The following is a 21,374-nucleotide window of genomic DNA, read 5'->3' as shown; positions in this document are numbered from 1 at the left end:
TTCGGAGGACTCACGTCTCATTTGCCCTTAGATTTTATTAGCTAAAATCAGAATGGATAACCAAGACTGGAGTGGAGAACCCGCTTAATCTTCCCCATTTGTTTTGTTTACTCAAAAGTGCCTCTGCTTAGCTGATCTCCCACCCACAGAATAAAAAGTGTAGGATCCTCATCTAATTTCAGGTTGGAGAGGGCGATATTGAGCAGACAGGAAGGGATATGATAGCCTTCCTCCTCCTCCTCCATTTGTTCCCTCTTGATGACAGCCCACAAGGACAGCAAATGAATGCATATATTGTAGTTTTGTCTGACTATCTTGGACCTTTATGTCTGAACAGAAGAAGAGCTGCGGTCCTGTTTTCCCAAACTAGAAAGGAAAGTTTAAGGAGTTTCATAACCTGAGAAAAAGAATAAGAGGTGGTCGAGATTCTTATTAATCAAAGAACAGCCATACACTTTTTCAGCTAACTTAATGTGCAAATTTTCTGAATTCTAGAGATCTGAATGCTTCCTTTAAAAAAATGGAGAAAAAATTGCCCATTTTTGATTAATGATCTTCAGGCCTGACATACTACATTTTCACTGTGTCTTTCTCTCCTCATGCTCTTTCAGACACAGATTTAGTCTTGGGGCTCTACAAACACCAAGAGGAAACTTGCAGGACATACATACCTACATACATTTATACCTATCTACCTACCTACCTATATATATATTTAGGGTCTAGGGGTTAAAACAACTGCTTAAGACGCAGTCGGCCCAGGTTCGAATCTCAGAAGGGTATGGCTGACTGATGAGAACAAACAAGTTTGAAATGATCATATCTGTCTCCCTTTATTCTTTGTTAGCAAGCCAAAAAATTTACAGAAATATGAGCTGCCACTGCTGTGGCTACTGCCTGTAGATGGCCTTGGGTTAGGCTGAAACAGGAAATAAGATTTGTCCCATGTTTGGGACCTAAGCAAGTGCATTCTAAATACTTAAACATTTCACACACACACACACACACACACACACACACACACACACACACACAAATATACACATATATACAGTAAATATATATATATAATCAGAATACTGGGGGAGCAGGAAGGTGGGCCTATTTTTGAAATATTTAGAAATCTCTAATATTTAAAAAAAGAGCCAGTTAAATGCAGCAAATACTGAGAGTCCTCAACTTAGTGACCAAAGTTACCATGGCACTGGGAAAAAAAATGACTTACAACCAGTATTTGCACCTTACAACTATCACAGCTTCCCCAGTCACATTAATCAAAAGCCAGGCACTTGGAAAACACACAGATTTAAGATGGTTGCAACACAAGTGTGATTGCTATTTGTGACCTTCCTAGTTGACTTCTGACAAGCAGTCAATGGAGAAAGCCAGATTTGCTTAATGGCCGCATGATTCACTTAACAACCACAATGATTCGCTTAACAATCTTGGCAAAAAGGGTCTTAAAATCAGGATGTCTCACTTAACCACCACCTAGCAATGGAAATTCTAACCCCAATTGTGGTCGTAAGTCGAGGTCTACCTGTTTAGCTTGGTTTAGGAACTGGTGACGTCTGCCTTTGGCAATAGATATTGTCACTTGATAAACATTCCACCCAAGGAGGAAAGTTTCAATTTCACTATTGAGATGTCTGAAATAGAAGGTCAATTGGTTTAAACAAGCCCTGAGGATGGGGTGAACGTCTGGAGGCTGACAGGCTGACAGAAGTCCTGCTTGCAGCTACAGAGTATCCTTAATCAGAATGTGGCCGGGTGGCCAGGGTGTAGGAGTCCCCTTGCTTTGTGAAACTGCTTCCTAATCAGCAATCATTGTAAAAGCCTAATTAGAAAATTGTTTCCAAAACAATGACAGTTAAAATAAAAGATTTAAGTCTCTAAAAGAAAATTGTCAATGCTGCTCTGTAGTGTTGTTTTGTTTTGTTTTTTAAAAAAGATACCACTCCTGGGACACTTTGTGCTCACTTTACTAAACAGAAAACACACAGTCTAACGAATGTCAGAAAACATAACTTTTTATTCCTGAAAAAGTATAGGTATGGGTATTTCAGTGTAAATTCTTGCAGGTAAGTTTCAAGGTACTTGTTGAAGAGAAGGAAGCAGCCGGGGAAGAGGATCAATTTGGCTTCAAGCTCCAAGATAGCACTGGAGAGCAGACACAACAGGACGAGAGCCAGCCACTGAACTTCCACTCTGGAGTCTCGTTATATTCTGCAGGTAATACCAAGTTTTGTCAATAGATGGCTCCCAAGGCAGATGAACAGAAAATACTGTAGTTCCTTCATCTTGGTTCCCCTTCCTGGCAGACATTGACTTTTGCCCAATTCAGTGAAAGCAGTGTTTGTTGACAGAGCCCAAAGGAGCAATTCTTCTTCCCTTTCAGGATTTCACAAACAGGGCAGAACGACACTGTCCTGATATTTCAGAGGTCCCTGTACACCCTCACATTTCAGCCTAGCATGGCAGTGCAAACCCAGCCCCACTTAAACAAACCACGGTTCATTAATTGTAAGCACAGTGCATCAGGTGAACATCACCCATACCTTCCCTAAGGTGACAAAAAATATTTCTTGCAGGTATAAGAACAAGGGACCTAGCAGGCAATTTTACTACATGGTAAGCGCTGTCTTCTTATTCTTGTCCCCAACTCTGGGAGGTTATGCTGGCAGTGATAAAACCTCTGCGCATGGAAGAGCACACAGAAAAATGCAGCTCTAGCCATCATACTTTAAAAAGAATGCAAGGTAGGATGGAAAAGCTGTGAGAAAGTAGGGTACAGATTCACAGCCAGGAGGCTACCCTACTGTGGTCTGTCTTGTAGGAAAGGTATTGTAAGAGTGAACAGCAGTCAAGGAGTGCTCTCTCCCTCCTGCTTGTATTTGCAATAGGCTGACCCTTGGGTTACATGTTGGAGGAGAGCCTCTAGTGCAGCCTCTAGTCACATGACATGTCCCGACAAATTGCAACTTTTCCCCCATTGCCAGAGGTCGGGTGGGCATGGTTTCGGCATGACGAATCTGGCTCATGGGCCGGAGGTTTGACACTCCTGCTCTAGTGTGATCCAACATGGCTCTTAGGTGAAATTTCTCTTGTTGAAAGCAGAAGTGGGTGGGTGGGTGGGTGTGTGGATAGATAGATAGATAGATAGATAGATAGATAGATAGATAGATAGATAGATAGATAGATAGATAAATAGAGATAGATAGATAGATAGATAGATAGATAGATAGATAGATAGATAGATAGATAGATAGACAGACAGACAGACAGACAAGAGTCAACTTACATTCATTTAGTAACCATTCAAAGTTACAATGGCACTGAAAAAAATGACATGTCCAGTTTTCACACTTATGTTTATTGCAGGATCCTCATGATCGCATGATCAAAATTAGGAAGCTTGCGGATTTATGACGGTTGCACTGTCCCAGGGTTATGTGGTCACCCTCTGTAACCTTCCCAGCTGACGTCCAATAAGCAAAGTCAATGGGGGAAGCCAGATCCACTTAATGACCGCATGATTCACTTTAACAACTGCAGTGATTTCATTTCATAATTGTGTTGCAAAATGGGATCAAAGTCACTTAAATGCCTCACTTAGCAACAGAAATTTCTGCTCAACTTCAATCTAAGTCAAGGACTACCTGTACAGTAGGTATATAGGTAAAATACGGATATATAGTGTTTATAAGTTGAAGCCTGGTTTCATTTCTCTCATCTTCAGACACTATTTCCTCTGCAAGCTCATTCCAATTCAGATTTAATAGTATATTGAAATAATTTATGGACCAACCTTCACAAGGTAGCTTTAAGAAACTATGAATTAAACAATTTTGAATTCCCCACCTCATCTCTTTGCATGAAGCCCAGGAACCCAATTCAGCCACATCCCTATAAAGGTGAGAGAGAGAACAGCTCCAATAATTTGGCCTCCACAATGAGACGTCTGAGATACGCTGGACTTCCATAACTGCCAAATAACATGACTTCAGCTGTGTTGCCTGGGGAGCAGAGAGCTGGTAGAACACATCCCCAAAACAGCAGATTGAGGAAACACCTGAAATTTGATCACGTGACTACAGGGACAACAGTTGAATGTGCGGTTGTCACTTTTTCCAGTGCCATAGCTTCAAACAATCATTAAATGAAATGTTGTAAGTTGAGGATTACCTGTATAATACTCTATGAGGGGAGCCTGTTAAGTTATTAACTAAGCAAGTTGCTCCAACAACTTATTAGGGCACAACTATTTAAAGTATCGATCAGGCTTGCACAAGCAAATTTAGGGCATTGTCAAAAGGCACTCTGAGCTTTCCTTCTTACTTTGCCTGTGGAAACCTGTACCTGACACTTAGGTGCTGCAAAATTTGAGAACCCCCAAGATATATAGATTAAAATGGGTAACATATAAGTGGTCATCCCTAAGCTCAATACAATCCTGCAACAATCATTTATGCCAGGGGTCTTCAAACTTGGCCCTTTTATAACTTGTGGACTTCAACTCCCAGAATTCCTCAGCCAGCTTGCCTGGCTGAGGAAGCTGGCTGAGGAATTCTGGGAGTTAAAGTCCACAAGTCATAAAAGGGCCAAGTTTGAAGACCCCTGATTTATGCTCTCATCACTTCTCAGCTAGACCACAGCAAAGAGCATCAGGAAGGCTCTTGGCTTGAGGCATCATATGAAGGAAGGCAATCGTTTTCCACAGGTGCAATTTCAAAGCAACTTTGCAAGAAAACTATCTTGGACCAACACCTTATGTTTTAAATGCTGCTTTTCAATCTGGGCCCATTTCCTGTTTTTTCTGTCAGGAAGACACTGAATCCTGGAAGAATCAGGACCAGCAAAAGGATTTTTTTTAATAGAACACATAATTCAATGTTTTAAGATTTGCTATCACAAGATGCAGTGTTGGCTACTAGCTTGGCTGGTTTCAGAAAACAGTTGGACCAGTACACGAAAGTCAGGGAGATTAATGGCTATTTGCTTTGATGGCAGCAGTATTGCCCTAAGGCCATCTGCTGAGAGACTTATGGCATTCCTTGAGCAATTGTTTGACCACTGTGAGACTGCTGACCTAGGTGGGGCAAAGGTCCTATCTGACAGGACACTGCTTATATTCTTATATTGTTGCCTGGCAATAAGGCGATTGGATTTTGCCTCCTCCCAGTTCTTGGCAAAACACTCCTTGATAAATGATTGTTAAATTAGCCAAAACTTTGACCCAGGATAGGGCACTTCTTCCATCTTAATTAAACTCTCCATCTTAATAAACCTACTCAAAAATTGTCCTCAGAAATGCAAGATCACGACTAGAGATAAAAAGAAAAAGGCTGCTTTTATAGCAGAGATTGCGGACAATCGTCTCTTGACTACGTCCACTGCTCCGATGAGTCTGCACTCTTTAAATGGAGAAAATGTCGGTGGCGACATAGCGGCCGAAGACTACGCAATGCCTTTGACATCTGCAGAGACCACGAGCAGGACTTCCATCCTTCAGCCATCGCAGAAAGAAAATGTGCCGCCGCAGAGAATAGTGAAGCCTAAGAAGGCGCCACTGAGGAGTCCTCAGAAATGCAAGATCATGACTAGAGATAAAAAGAAAAAGGCTGCTTTTATAGCAGAGATTGCGGACAATCGTCTCTTGACTACGTCCACTGCTCCGATGAGTCTGCACTCTTTAAATGGAGAAAATGTCGGTGGCGACATAGCGGCCGAAGACTACGCAATGCCTTTGACATCTGCAGAGACCACGAGCAGGACTTCCATCCTTCAGCCATCGCAGAAAGAAAATGTGCCGCCGCAGAGAATAGTGAAGCCTAAGAAGGCGCCACTGAGGAGTCCTCAGAAATGCAAGATCATGACTAGAGATAAAAAGAAAAAGGCTGCTTTTATAGCAGAGATTGCGGACAATCGTCTCTTGACTACGTCCACTGCTCCGATGAGTCTGCACTCTTTAAATGGAGAAAATGTCGGTGGCGACATAGCGGCCGAAGACTACGCAATGCCTTTGACATCTGCAGAGACCACGAGCAGGACTTCCATCCTTCAGCCATCGCAGAAAGAAAATGTGCCGCCGCAGAGAATAGTGAAGCCTAAGAAGGCGCCACTGAGGAGTCCTCAGAAATGCAAGATCATGACTAGAGATAAAAAGAAAAAGGCTGCTTTTATAGCAGAGATTGCGGACAATCGTCTCTTGACTACGTCCACTGCTCCGATGAGTCTGCACTCTTTAAATGGAGAAAATGTCGGTGGCGACATAGCGGCCGAAGACTACGCAATGCCTTTGACATCTGCAGAGACCACGAGCAGGACTTCCATCCTTCAGCCATCGCAGAAAGAAAATGTGCCGCCGCAGAGAATAGTGAAGCCTAAGAAGGCGCCACTGAGGAGTCCTCAGAAATGCAAGATCATGACTAGAGATAAAAAGAAAAAGGCTGCTTTTATAGCAGAGATTGCGGACAATCGTCTCTTGACTACGTCCACTGCTCCGATGAGTCTGCACTCTTTAAATGGAGAAAATGTCGGTGGCGACATAGCGGCCGAAGACTACGCAATGCCTTTGACATCTGCAGAGACCACGAGCAGGACTTCCATCCTTCAGCCATCGCAGAAAGAAAATGTGCCGCCGCAGAGAATAGTGAAGCCTAAGAAGGCGCCACTGAGGAGTCCTCAGAAATGCAAGATCATGACTAGAGATAAAAAGAAAAAGGCTGCTTTTATAGCAGAGATTGCGGACAATCGTCTCTTGACTACGTCCACTGCTCCGATGAGTCTGCACTCTTTAAATGGAGAAAATGTCGGTGGCGACATAGCGGCTGAAAACCACGCAATACTTTTGACATCTGCAGAGACCACGAGCAGGACTTCCATCCTTCAGCCATCGCAGAAAGAAAATGTGCCGCCGCAGGGAATATTGAAGCCTATGAAGACCAAGACGCCAGCCCAGCTCCCCGCCAGCTGCGACGCGCCCTGCTTCTCCTGGGCCCAGCCTTCCGAAGCGGCCACCGTCACGGAAGATGTCTTGCGGAAGGCCCAGCTGGAGAAGGATACTATTGTCCAGAGCCTCGCTGCCAAGGTACAGGAAAAGCACCAGGAATCCTTGGAATGGAAGAAGAAGCACGACCAGATTTATGCGGAGAAGAAAAAAATCGAAAACGTTTTTCCCGAGGTTGAGGACCTCATGGTAGAAATGATGGAGGACTGTCAGAGCCAGACGGAGCTTGCCAAGAAAGAAGCTCAGAAAGCCTTGGATGAAAAACAGCAGGCTATTTCAGACCGGCATTCGTTGGAAACATCTGTCTCTGAGCTCTTCAACCGGTTCATAAAACAAAACAAGGCCATCGAAGGATTTCAAAAGAATGAAGAAACTCTGAAGAAATCCATGGAGGCCTGCGTGGAAAGAATCAAGAAGGAGGAGCAGAGGTACCAAGCCCTGAAGGCTCACGCGGAGGAAAAGATAGACCAAGCGAACGTGGAGATCGCCCAGGTGAGAAGCAAAGCCCAGTTGGAGGTGACTGCGCTTGATGCCAAGCTGCACAAAGTGGAGATCAGGATCCAGTCGCTGGAGAGCAGCATCAAGCAAAAGGTAAAAGAAAATACGGAACTTAGAAAAATCTGTGAGGAGCTGATCTCTAAGATGGAAAAATTGTACTAGATCTCTTCATTCCTCCCATTTTGTTGTCTTTGGCAATTTTGGGGTCCATTATTTATTCAGTGTTTTTCTATGCTCTAGTATCACTAGCCTGACTAATGTTGTTTGACATGAAATAGTTCCTGTTTACTCCCAGTTGCTGTTTCTAAAAAGAGGTGTAAAAATGATTTTGGTGTATTTTTGTATTTATTCTGCAGTCTTTAAGCTACTGATTTTGCAATCAGTTATTTATTGTGTATTTTATGTTCTAGTATCACTAGCCTGACTACTGTTGTTTGACATGAAATAGTTCTTGTTTACTCCCAGTTGCTGTTTCTAAAAAGCAGTTGAAGAGGCGTAAAAATGATTTTGGTGTATTTTTGTATTTATTCTGCAGTCTTTAAGCTACTGATATTTGATAGGATATTTTCTGCATTCCTGAACTTTATTGCTTCCTTATATATATTTTTTACAGGAAGGAATTTTGTATAAAACATAAAAAAACATATCTTGTATATAAAAATGAATCATGCAGAAGCTAAAATATTGTGTCTCTAGTTGAGCCATTTAGCTCTCTTTTTGGTGTCTTTAAAATAAAGCTGTATATTTTATAACAAAATAATAAATAATAAATAAAATGAATAAATAGTAAAAAAAAAAAAACCTACTCAAAAATTCATAGCATACTTTATGACTTTTTACAAAAAATAAGATTGAAATTGGTGCATTAAGCTTTAATGTGTTAAAACCTATCTACCTTCTTTGCTGGAAAATAAGCCAAATTATTAACCCTCCAACAATATATATGCATCGGTCTTATGGTGTTGGAACATCCCAAATATTTTAAGGATTTAACTCAGCTGCAAATACACAATGCCTTCTCCTTCCTTACATTATTTATTGATTTGCTGGGATCCACACCTTTTTTGCAATTCTCATTGCGAACCATCCATAAAACTATGCAAACCTTACTAATTACTTTTTTTCCCTACAAGAAGAGTCAAGACATCAAGACTGCTATAAAAAAATCTTTCTTTTTACCAAATATATATATATATAAATTGTATATATTATACATCCATATAAAAGAACAAAACTTCAGAACCGTTCCGGTAAATTATATTTAAAAAACATTAAAAAAAAATTTTTTAAAAATCATGTCTGTCTCTGAGATGACTCAAAACGTGACTTTGGTCCCCCCCTACCATTCAGAGGGAACCAAGCACAGCCCCCCACAGAGGGCAAGGAAGGCAGACGCTGCTCATAAGTCAGCATCCTGGAATGCAGCAGAATTATCTTTGGCCCAACCACCAATCTCTTCCATTATCTGGTGGTCAGGGAAGAGGAAACCAAAAATTAGGGAGTCCACTTGTGCGCAGATGAATCCTGTGCAAAATCCTGGAAAGTTGGAGATCTCCTCTTATGTACAGCGAACTGAAATAATATAAAGTATAAAGAGGGAGGCAATTGCTATGTAGCTAATAATCCAGTACCGTTGGAAAGAGGTGAAAAAAGACAAAATGCCCCCTTGGTAGAACAACAGTACCTGTACAACACGTATAAAAGTTTAAAAAAAAAGTTTCCCTTTTAGACCCATAAAAAAACACACATACCAAGACTTATGAAAATAATCACTACAGCTGCCCCGCCCACCCAGATCTGGGAAGTGGTGATTCATATTTATCACCTTTTCGCTTTCCTTCCTATTTCCATGGAAATAGGATTGGAGCATATTCTCATCCCGACTCTTCCATCGGGGTACTTCCAAACATCAGGCTTATTTATGTGCACTTATGTACATGCTTTCAGTTCCCTCCACTTCTATTTGTCACCTGTGGGACAAGCAGTTGTCCAATGCTTCAGAGACCTGGAAATAAGAAGAAAAGGTTTTTATTTATTTATTTATTTTATTGAATTTGTATACCGCCCTATTCCCGTAGGACTCAGGGCGGTTTACAGGGCGGTTAAAACCATGAAATACAAAAAAATTAAAATCAATTAAAACAATTAAATTAAATTCAAGCCCCAAGAGTAAATCTAAAACCCAGTTAAATTAACAACCCCACAGTCTGGACCAAACAGATCAAAGAGCCAAGTTTTCAGGTCCCGGTGAAATGAGCGAAGGTCGGGGGCGGTCCTAAGTTCCGTGGGTAGTTGGTTCCATAGGGCAGGCGCACCCACAGAGAACGCCCTTCCCCTGGGAATAACCCGCCGGCATTCATTAACCGGCGGTACCCTGAGAAGGCCCTCCCTGTGGGGGCGCACAGGACGATGGGAAGATGATGCCGGCAGCAGGTGTTCCCTTAGATAGTCCGGACCCAAGCCATTTAGGGCTTTATAGGTCATTACCAGCACCCTGAATCTCACCCGGAGGGCAACCGGAAGCCAATGCAGCTCACGGAGAAGAGGTGTTACACAGGAGTATCGGGAAGCTCCCATCAAAACTCGCGCAGCAGAATTCTGCACCAGTTGAAGCCTTTGGGTGGTCCTCAAGGGTAGCCCCATGTAGAGGGCATTGCAGTAGTCTAACCGGGAGGTCACGAACGCATGAGTGACTGTACGTAGAGCATCTTGGTCCAGATAGGGATGCAACTGGCGCACCAGGCGAATCTTGGCAAAAGCCCCCCTGGTCACGGCTCCTATATGATCTTCAAAACTGAGCCGTGAATCCAGGAGGATGCCCAAGTTGCAAGCCCTATCAACGGGGAGTAATACCTCATCCCCTATTGTTAATGATGGAGAAGGCTGGTCAGCCTGAGATGCCGGTATGAACAGCCACTCAGTCTTGTCAGGATTGAGACGAAGCCTGTTTCTCCCCATCCAAACCCGGATCGCCTCCAGGCAATGGGACATCATGGTGAGGGCATCACTGGGTTGATTCGGGGTGGAAAGAAAAAGTTGGGTATCATCAGCGTACTGGTGATACCCCACCCCAAAACCACGAATGAGCTCACCCAGTGGCTTCATTGTAGATGTTGAACAGGAGGGGAGAGAGGACCGACCCCTGAGGGACTCCACAAACGAGAGATCTCAGGGTGGACCTCTGTCCTCCCGTCAACACCGACTGCGAGCGGCCCAGGAGGTAGGAGAACCACTGCAAAACAGTGCCCCCCACTCCCAGCCCCCTGAGACGCCGCAGTAGGATACCATGGTCGATGGTATCAAAAGCCGCTGAGAGGTCTAATAGGACTAGGACAGCCTTTCACTCCAATCCCTGAAGAACAGATCCTGCAGCCCACCCTTCAATACTTTTGGGGGTTCCCAGCTTTCCTGGGGATATCTGATTCTGCGTTGTCACACCATACAATGGCTAAGATTTATCCATCAGCATCCATGCATGTTTTTTTATTCTATGCCAGACTTTACATGCCTGTCCTAGCAAATGATACAACTTGAACCTATGGAAAGGGCAAAACAGCTGGCAATTCAAACCTCATGGAGAAATTATGAGAAGTCCTACTGTCATTATAGTCTTCAATGAGGGGTCCCTGATGCTCTCTGAGCTTGGTTGTTGTCTTGCAAGCATCTCACTACCCAAAGTAGGTAACATCATATTACCTACTTTGGATAATCACCCATCTGCAAGACAACAACCAAGCTTAGAGAGCATCAAGGACTACCAATTTCAACCCTGAGCGACAAATATTCCTCTTTATTGGTAGTCTTTAATAAAATTACTTAAAATTACCATCTTCAGAAGGGCTACCTAATGAGAAAAACTGTTCACTGTCCCAGGCACACTGCAAAGAGAGCTTAGAGGCATGTTTGGTTCAGAGAACTAAGTGGACCCAACAGGTAACAGCCCCAAGAAACCAACTATTCACACTAATTGCTTTTTAAACATAACCACATTCAGACTCAGAATAAGGGCTCCTGCCAAAATGGCCCATTCTTGCCCATCGATGGTTGACTTTTTCTAACACACTGGCACTGACCTCCAAACAAAAGCTTGTTCCTCATCCCACTTACCACTAGGTCGTTCACAAGCTACCCCTTCCTTCTCATGGGCCAAGTTGAAGCGATTCTGCTCCGCAGCCAATCCATTAGATTCGGGGCTGCTACTTCGCAAAGGGCTGGCGATACCCTCCGGCTGCAGTTGGAAAGCCATTTCTAGATGCTCCTGGGCTACCCTCAGGTGCTTACGCAGCCGCTCCAATTCATGGCTGGAGAGTCTCGATGCCACAGGGTAACGCTCGGCAGCCATGCTCGCTCCCCTGTAACCCAATTTCTCCTTGGCCAATTGGCCCTTGGAGGGTTCTTTCTTCAGAGAGTGGTAGGTTGGGGGTGCAGAGGGATCCTTCTGAGCATATTGGGGCTTTGGGGGCGTAGCATCATCCTTAAGGCCACGGAGTGCATCCCGGATCCCCCCAAAGCCAAGGTGGAAGAGCTCACAGATATTGAGAAGCAGGCACAGCCCACTCACTGCGTACATGATGAGGAGGAAAATGGTTTTCTCGGTGGGGCGAGAAACAAAGCAATCCACTGTGTGAGGACAGGGACTGCTTTTGCATATATAGGAGGGGTTAACCTCAAACTGGTAGAGCATATATTGCCCCAGCAGAAAGCCCACCTCAAAGGCTAAACGGGTCAGCAGCTGAAGCACATATGCTGTCATCAGACCATCATTTTTGATGCGCCGGCGGCCATCATGTTTCTCGCTCTCAGGCTCCTTCACCACCCTCTCATGCTCAATCTCCTCAAAGATCATGGGGTCCTCCTCCCCATTGTCCTCGGCCTCCTCATAATCACGGGCAGCACCATGTCGCACCACAGGTGCCCGGGTTTTTCGAGGAGGTTGGCGTGAAAGCCGGTGCAGTGCAAAGCCCAGGTACATCACCGAGGGTGTGGCTATCACAATGATCTGGAAAATCCAGAAACGGACATGCGAAAGGGGGGCAAAGGAATCGTAGCAGACATTTTCACAGCCTGGCTGCTGTGTATTGCAAACAAACTTGCTCTGTTCATCGTAGTAGATTGACTCGCCACCAACCGCAGTCAGGACAATGCGGAAGACAATCAACACCGTCAGCCACACCTTTCCCACAAAGGTTGAATGCTGGTTGATCTCCTCAAGGAGGCGAGTCAGGAAGCTCCAGCTCATCTTGGCTCAGCGTAGGCCTGCAGCCAAGAAACACAATAGGCAAAAGGTTAAACTGAGAGGAATTTGTCATATCATTCCACTCTAGAGGTCAAGGAAAAGATCCCCCTCTCCTCACTCATCTCCACCCACCCCTGAAAGCACAAAGCATTAAGGAAAACCAAAATAATAAAGTGTTGAGATAAGAAAATAAAAAGAAAACACTCAAGGACACAAACAGAGCAATCCTGGAATGACAGCAATAGGGAGCCTTATGATCCGTAAAGGACAAAGATATTATTTTTCCCTTCTATTCCTTTCCATTCTCACTGCCCACAATAATAAGAATTAACTGCAGAAATGTCAGAGTTGATGAATCTCAGAGAAATGCTCGGGGTGATGTCAGCAGAGAATAGGGCTTATGAATCTTTGGTCTACTGCCTTCTTTGACAAAACACAATTCCAGAAGACTTTATTTTAATCCATAGCAGGGATGAAACAACAGTACTTGTCTAATGCTGCATGACAGAGATCCCCAGGAAGACATGTGCCATCCTACTCCAAGGGTGCCTTCACCAGCAGCACTTGCTGTCTCAAGCATAGCCCCTTCTGTAACATCTGGAGGGAAATACGTAGCTTTTCTACGTACTTTAAAATCTCCTTTCTACTACTTTACAACTTACTTCCTTCCTTCGAACAAAACTACATAACATCAGAGTCATGCGATCCAAAACTGTATTTGTTTGTTTATATATTATTGCAAGCAATAACTTCAAGAAGGTTTTTTTTTCAAATGCTAGTAAGAAAACTTTCCCAGGAAATTCAAGTTTGATTCTGAACTTTTCCTTTGAACCCTCATGGGCTTCAGAACATTTACATGAACTAAAAATACTTGAGTTTTGATTTCAAGTACATATTTTTCAAAGGCAAATCAGTTGCATTCAGATGCTACAGTGGGTTTCCCAAACCTTTTCTTTAGATTTGATTGTTTTTAATGGATAAGATTTCATGAGATCACCAACTACCAAGACCTCAGTGGAACCACATGTGAGATTTTTGACAAGAGCCACAAAATTCACTGAACTTCACATCAAGGAAGAAATTAATAGTAAACAACTTCCAATATTGAAAGAAAAAATCCACATTGTCAAGAAAACTCCACCAGCATGGACTTGGTACCAGACTAATTTTATTTATAATCATGCAGTCATAAAATAATCTTTAAACTTCCCTTAGAAGCAAGGTATTTAATCAATATTTATCCAAACACAACTTCTACTTGAAAGATGAGGAAATTCTCAGATTTGAAAGTGGATTTTCCCCAATCTTTCCACAGGCCTTTAGAAACCACTGAAGCCAGATGATGTCAAGCTTAATTTCATTTCCTTAAAAAGCTAACTTCAAATTTGAAAACCACACTAACTCTGTGTCAGTTGAACACATACAGTCTCCACAGCAATTGAATACATTACTTTTTAAATATGTATCAGCATGCATATGAACACGCACACACACACGCACACATGTTCACATAGAAACACATGAATTTATAGAGGCAAAAAGACAAGAAATGCAAAATAATAATAAACCTTTATTGTCAAAGTACAACATGTGTACATTGAGATTAGCTGAGCCTCCCCCCCGTGCTCCCTCCCCCTAACACACAGTGACCACAAACCCTCCATCCTACCACACCATGTGAACCAAAATTGGCCATGAATTCCTACCAGTTTAACATATATTGACTAAGCTAAAAGGTAAAGGTAAAGGTTCCCCCGCACATGCGTGCTAGTCGTTCCCGACTCTAGGGGCCGGTGCTCATCTCTGTTTCAAAGCCGAAGAGCCAGCGCTTGTCCGAGGACGTCTCCGTGGTCATGTGGCCGGCATGACTAGACGCCAGAGGCGCACGGAACGCTGTTACCTTCCCACCGTAGTGGTCCCTATTTTTCTACTTGCATTTTTACCTGCTTTCGAACTGCTAGGTTGGCAGAAGCTGGGACGAGTAACAGGCGCTCACTCTGCTACACGGCACTCGGGATTCGACCCGCCAAACTGCCGACCTTCTGATCGACAAGCTCAGCGTTCTAACCCACTGAGCCACCGCGTCCCTCTTATATTGACTACCGTACATTTATTAAAAGGTGGTAGTTATCACCCCTTAGAACAGACTCAGAAAGCAATTGTTCTTTCCTTCCCTCTTTTCTCACTGTTCGTAGATTCAGCCTCAAGGCAAATTTGTGGTCAACTGAAGTACCCGAAAAAATCTTCTATCACTACTGGAAACTTCAAGGGATCCCACTTGGGTTGGGATATGGCACCTAGGAGGAGAAGGCACCTCTCCTCAACTCATCTAAGCTTCCACTCCCAAATTAATATTGTCTCTAAAGGAAAAAACAAAGGCACAATTCAAGTGCCTTTAAGTTTCCTTGCGGCTGGATTTACTGTAAATTTCAACCTATCCCCCTGCAGCTAATTTTAATCCTTCTCCCCCAACAATACCAGGAGATGCTTTTTTGCACCGAAGACAAGTGTAATTCCAGCAGATGGACACCGTGTCGCTAAAAACTCCTGTGTGGACATCACAACACTTCACACAGAAGGCTGAAGAGATGTGAAGCAAGTCAACCAAACTGGACAGAAGCAATTAACTGCAAGGGTAAATTTTAGTAACTTTTCTTTTTCCTATTCCTTCACTGTCCATTTAGCCCTAAAATCCATTAAAGAGGTTTGGCGAAAGCTCCTTCTGTGAGTCAGTTTGTCTTAGTTGTTGGATGGATGCCACATCCTGGTAGCCTGGGATGGGCATAACGCTCCAGTGGTCATGCACAATGAATGTGTCTTGAAGAAAGGGAGGTACCCATAAAAGGATGCCACATAGTAGGAACTGTCATCCTACGGCACAGTTCTGTTCTTCACTGATGCTTGCTTGCCCAGGTCATAAGTAGCAGGCTCCGTAATGCTCTCTGTTTCTTGCTCCCACCACCTTCATCTAACTTAATCTCTTTGAGAATTAAACCCAAAGCAGTGAAATAAGTTTCCAGATGGGGGTAGAGACGTGATCAAGAAGCCAATCAAAACCCTTGACTTTGCCAATCACAAGTTCTAGAATAGATTATCTCAGTTCCACTTGTAATTTCCTCCCCTCCCCAGCCCACACAAAGTAATCTCTTTTCAATCAACTGATGTGTGCAATCACTGCAAGAGAGATCTTAGTCATCAACATGGTGACTGGATATTACAGCTGGGTAACCACAGTGTAGCTATCAGATTAGTTTAAAGTGTCTGGGAAGAGAAGGCTTTTCACTGCATTAAGGATGAAAACTCCTACTATGTAATTTCTTTTACCTTACTAAAGGAGGAGAGCTCACTGGCTGTCTGTAAGTCCTAAGGTAAAAGGTAAAGGTAAAGGTTCCCCCGCACATGCGTGCTAGTCGTTTCCGACTCTAGGGGCTGGTGCTCATCTCCGTTTCAAAGCCGAAGAGCCAGCGCTTGTCCGAGGACGTCTCCGTGGTCATGTGGCCGGCATGACTAGACGCCAGAGGCGCACGGAACGCTGTTACCTTCCCACCGTAGTGGTCCCTATTTTTCTACTTGTGTTTTTACGTGCTTTCGAACTGCTAGGTTGGCAGAAGCTGGGACAAGTAACAGGCACTCACTCTGTTACGCGGCACTCTGGGATTCGACCCTCCAAACTGTCAACCTTCTGATCGACAAGCTCAGCGTCCTAACCCACTGAGCCACTGCATCCCTCTGTAAGTCCTACCTACATTTAAACATACAGCTTATAACAGTAGGTATGATCTACTCTACAGATGTAGAAACAGTCAAATGTAATCATTTAATCCTAGTTCCATTTAATCTGCAATCGGGAAACTTGGGTGATAAAGAGGGTCATCTGGAAATAATGAAAGAGAAGCAGTGGTGAATGCTTTTTCATTCTGGCACTCCTCTTAATAACAGGAAAATTTGCTTAGGTCTACCCACCCTCTCCAGATGATGCTAAAGGACGCAATCGGTGTAAGATTTGAAAATAGTGCTTTGATTTTTGTATTTGCATTTTTTCTTATCCTTGGAAAGAGAAAACATCCTCAGTGGTAAAAGAAAAACGACTATTCCTAAAAATATTCAGGTTAACAGTATATTGGAGAAACAGTGAAACATTCAGCTAATATTAAAGTGACAATCCTCAGAGTGTGCCAATTAACCTAATTCAGTAGGGTTCAGGGAGGTACACACAGGACTGTTCAATCAATGTCATATATTTGGAGGTACCTATGCCTGTAGAATGCATTGTTATCAATTGTTCAGAGAAGAAGTCTCTGAATTCACAGAAACTCACTTTCTTACAGGCTTTGGATTCCCCCAATACTTGATTTTTTTCACATGAAAAAAAACATTTCTAAACTAAAATGAGTGTTCTACCCTGCCTGAATCAATCAGTTTATCACCATTACTATGTGATTAAATCCAGGTGACTAATACAACAGGGATATTATCACTTATTTACCTACTCAGCACTAAAGAGCAAAAGAAACAAAAATTTGGATGTCTGCCAAAAACAATCATAGCAGAATTAAAGTAAATTAAGGCATAGATAAGGCAATTCAAATGTTTGGTACAGAGAGCAGTGTCCTGAGTCAGGTGGGGAGAGAGTGGAAGTTGAGGAGAAGGACTAACTCAGGCAGGTGAGCACTATTATCTTACACTCAGATTTTAAATATCTCATTTAAAGAGAAAAGATATCCTCCCTCACTTCATAAATCACACTTTATAGTCATTTACTGATAGTAACATTCAAAATACACTGGTTATCAAGATATGTGTAGCTACAAAACACTTGCTGGTATGGATTTGGTGTTTTCCTGTTTAACACTTAAAAAGTTTTATTCCAGAGACAGCAAAAGACTGATTTGAGTCTATTACAAAAATGACTTTACCACTAAGCACTCTTTCCTTAAGTAACACATCTGAAATTGAGAAAGTTTGCAAGTTTGTGTGGGTATGAGTGGCTGCAAGCTTTGTTTTATTTCCAAGACACAAAGCAAGTTTGTAAAACTCATCAAATACCTTGCCTACATCTCTGGATAGTGGCAGTGAATAAACTTGTAGTAAATAAAACAAATTAAATGAAATCCTGGGAGCCAGTGCCTCTCCCACATGGAAACTCCACATTTCTATGCAAGGAATACTTTGTGCTCAGCTATGTCCAAAAAGAAAATAATGTAATATGAGAAGGTGCCCTCATTGTGAATAGCTGTTTCAGAGCATTCAGAACTCAATTACTTCAGTTTAACAAATGCACTTTGTATGGACCCAGCATTATTTTCTTTAAACACACAATGCAGGCACTCAGGAGCTACTTAGCTTCCAAGTGAACTCTGGGCTTAGGCAGTTTTGCAATTAGTTCATGTTCCCTGTGGCTAAAAAGAATGAATACTATGCAGGATCTAAAGCTCTTCTATCCAGAGAGTCTTTAAAAAAACCTACAGTATCATAAGTGAATGGAGTCCAGAGCCAACCTATAAGATTTCTACCTTAAAATGAATGCAAGGCTTCATATACTGTCTACAGGTGCAAGGGCACAGTGATAATTGCAGTTTACAATCTGGAATAAGTTAATAACTCTAGCCATTCAAATAAATATTTTAAGTCCATAGAAAATTATTGTCACATTCTCTGCTAGTCTCAATCTTTCAGGCATGTAAGGAAATAACAGAAGGATGGCCCTAAAGAAAAGGTCAGGAATGTGGAAGATAAAAGAAATTTTCTTGTAGTTGCTTTAACAATTAACAATTCAGTATCCTGGAGTGGAAAAAATTGTCTCCTCTCCCCTTCATTCTTTCAAGAAGCAACAGTGTTGAGTTTAAAAAAAATGATGCAACATTAACAAGATCCCCAGGAAATTTCTTTATGCACCAAACCACAGTTTTGCTACCTGGACAAAAGTAATTTAGATCATTCTGATAAACCTTGTTTGCTTGATCAGATAATAGCATTGGCAAATACAAATTACACCGTCAGTTTAGTGGCTTTAGAAATACTAATTTGTGCAACTTTCCAGAATCAGGTAATCTCCATAAACCTTCTCCTTCAGTATTCACATTTCTTAGCCAGCATTGAGGCGAACTTTTCATCAGAACTCAAGAAATCTAAATAATAATACTGTAGTATTAAAGTTCAAAAGGCAGGGGGGAGGGGGAGAGGGGGGAACTGCCCAGGATAAAAAAATGGTCAATAACAGGCCATGTGCCTGGAGCCAAGAAACAACATCAGAGAACCAACTGGCTTAAGACTGCTGCCCAAAAGAACAGACACAACTTACCAAATGAGACAGAAGTGGGCTTTCTTAGCCAATATACCTCAATCAGACGTACCAAAATACATGTGGATATAATCTTGGTCATTATGTCCAGTTCTTTTCATCCTTAATTACTATACATAATTTCAAGTATTGACTGCCAACGGGGCCCCTTCCTATCAAACTGGGGTAAACATACTTCACAAAACATGAAACACAACTGTTCCCAAGTCCCAGGTATATCATCCTGGCCCCTCTCCAATTAAGCCTTTTTAAAAATAAAAAAAATCTGGCTCCGGAGCGATTTTGTTCCCGGTGGAAACTCGGGCTGATAAAAAAAAAAGCCTAGTGTTAATGCTTTACAGTAAATTAGGGGAAAGGGGAAGGGGGTACCAAGGTCCTGAGCAAAACAAAAGGAAGGGGTCGCTTAATAGGCAGCTCAAAACCACGATCCGGGCAAAGGGACGGCGGCACTACGATCACGGCTCGAAACAATGCATTTCCAAGAACAGCATTGCTGTATCGCACAAAGGAACCAAAAAGCCTTCCATGCATAACGGGAGAATCCTTTCCTGAAAGCGCAACTACCCAGAAACCGAAAAAGGAGGGAAAGGCCATGAATCCGATCCAGGGGAATTGGGGGTGGGTGGGGAAGGTTTGCTGCTTCTCCTCCAACTCCTAAGAAGCCCTAGCACGACCCCCCCCCACACACACACACTCTTCTATTTCCCTCCCCGGGATTCCCACGTTGGCGTCAGAGCCTCGTTCTCCACGCGCGCAATCGGGACTGGGCTCCCTGCAGAGGAGCCGCGTGGCTCGGCAAGACAGGACACCCGGCGACCCTCAACCCAATCCATCCCGAAGCCCTGGAAGCCCACTTACTGGATACGCGCCCGGCGAACCTCACAAAGACTCGCGCCTTGTGCAATTCCTCTTCTCCCGCCCGCCCGAACAAAGGGGCTACAGACGGTCACCGCCTCTTCAGCTCCGCCTCCAGGACGACCCCCGCCCCTTTTTCCTCCTCCCTCCCTCCGTCGGAGTATCCGAGGGAGACTTAACGAGCGATGGAGGTGAGCGGGCAAAAAGCCCGCGTGCCTCAAAGGGTGTGTTTACACGTCGACAGATATCCCCCACCCCAGTAGTGCGGCCCCGCCTTCTTTATCGATCTAGCGGCGCCGGAGAAGAAAAACAAACTTTCCTTGAAGCCCGGGCAGGGGTCTTCAAACTTGGCCCTTTTAGGACTTGTGGACTTCAAAGCCCAGAATTCCTCAGCCAGGCACGCTGGCTGAGGAATTCTGGGAGTTGAAGTCCACAAGTCCTAAAAGGGCCAAGTTTGAAGACCTCTCTGCTTTAAGGAAAAGGAACATTGGTTTTCTTGGTCGGGGTGGGAGTAGGGGGTGGGGGGTGGGCGAAGAAAGAAAAAGGACCTCTTTTCCTTCAACGCTCTGCAATACTGGCAGCCAGTTAGGCGGCATCGCAGAACTCGAGGGATAGATAATAAGCGAGGCAGGCACGCCGTCGGCCAAAGCAAGCGTGGTTGGTGATCGTGCGGACGGCGGTTAACACCACGGGGGAATAAAAAGTAATCGCGCTTCGCAAGCATTGTGGAAATGAGAGATGTTTCGCCCTGGGGAAAAAGCACGTGCAAGAGAAACCTCAAAGGTTCTATTTTTTCCAAGTGGCGACTGGAATTTGTTGGGGGGTTTTTTCCTTGCCTTTTGGAAAAGGATCTTTGGGACAACCGTGACCTTGGTTTAATTGAGAATCTCCACGGACGTGCAAGAGGAAGCTGCACCGCAGAGAGGCCGGACAGTTTACTCGCCTGTCGATTTCAGGAGCTGGAGCAACGGGCCCGGCATCGGCGATCCTCTTTAAGCTGTAACTCCTCTTCAGCTCACCGTGTTCCTTGTTCGGAAAGACTGGTTGAGCTAGTATAGATAGGTTTCCCCTCGGTCCTCTGCCGCATTAGCACGAGAGCAAACTAACCGAAAGAGCAAACAATCAAACCTGCAGGCTAGTTAAAGGATCTGACAGAAAGAACCGGTCAGACCGTGGATTCTTTTCGAAAGCAAGAAGACTTAGGAACATCAACACCTTTTCCATTCTGCAATGCAGATATTTTCAGAAACAGACCTGCGATTGCACGGCAAAGAGCCAAAGGCACGTCCAAAGTCCAAAAAAGGAATCTCTAGTTGCTAAATTAACCACCGATTCCTTTATGCCAGGGGGTCTTCAAACTTGGCCCTTTTATGACTTGTGGACTTCAACTCCCAGAATTGTGGGAGTGCCTGGCTTGAGGAATTCTGGGAGTTGAAGTCCACAAGTCATAAAAGGGCCAGGTTTGAAGACCCCCT

The 21,374-nt window shown here is 43.6% G+C and overlaps 1 protein-coding gene across 3 annotated transcripts; it reads right to left on the bottom strand.

Moving 5' to 3' along the window:
* Positions 1-1,539: 1,539 nt before the first annotated feature.
* Positions 1,540-20,966, bottom strand: LOC310634397 (gap junction gamma-1 protein-like). 3 transcript variants are annotated; one of them, XM_083352753.1, is made up of 4 exons: positions 19,903-20,029; positions 11,615-12,763; positions 9,333-9,512; positions 1,540-2,226 (listed from the first exon to the last, which is right to left on the bottom strand). In XM_083352753.1, the coding sequence occupies exons 2-3, from the start codon at positions 12,744-12,746 to the stop codon at positions 9,505-9,507; spliced, it is 1,140 nt and encodes a 379-aa protein (XP_083208879.1). In that variant the 5' UTR covers positions 12,747-12,763; positions 19,903-20,029; the 3' UTR covers positions 1,540-2,226; positions 9,333-9,504. The 3 variants fall into 3 exon arrangements, with proteins under 3 accessions (XP_083208879.1, XP_083208878.1, XP_083208877.1); XM_083352752.1 differs by lacking the exons at positions 1,540-2,226; positions 19,903-20,029 and adding exons at positions 4,627-5,287; positions 20,843-20,966 and having other exon boundaries at positions 8,310-9,512; XM_083352751.1 differs by lacking the exon at positions 1,540-2,226 and adding an exon at positions 4,627-5,287 and having other exon boundaries at positions 8,310-9,512.
* Between the last annotated feature and the right edge of the window lie 408 nt (positions 20,967-21,374).

This window comes from Vipera ursinii, assembly GCF_947247035.1.
Source record: "Vipera ursinii genome assembly, chromosome: 1".
Lineage (NCBI taxonomy): Eukaryota > Metazoa > Chordata > Lepidosauria > Squamata > Viperidae > Vipera > Vipera ursinii.
This window is presented reverse-complemented; position numbering and strand designations above follow the sequence as displayed.

What these genes read in the sequence shown, in the direction of transcription:
- LOC310634397 (XM_083352752.1), bottom strand. Translation starts at nt 12,746, where the DNA reads ATGAGCTGGAGCTTCCTGACTCGCCTCCTTGAGGAGATCAACCAGCAT.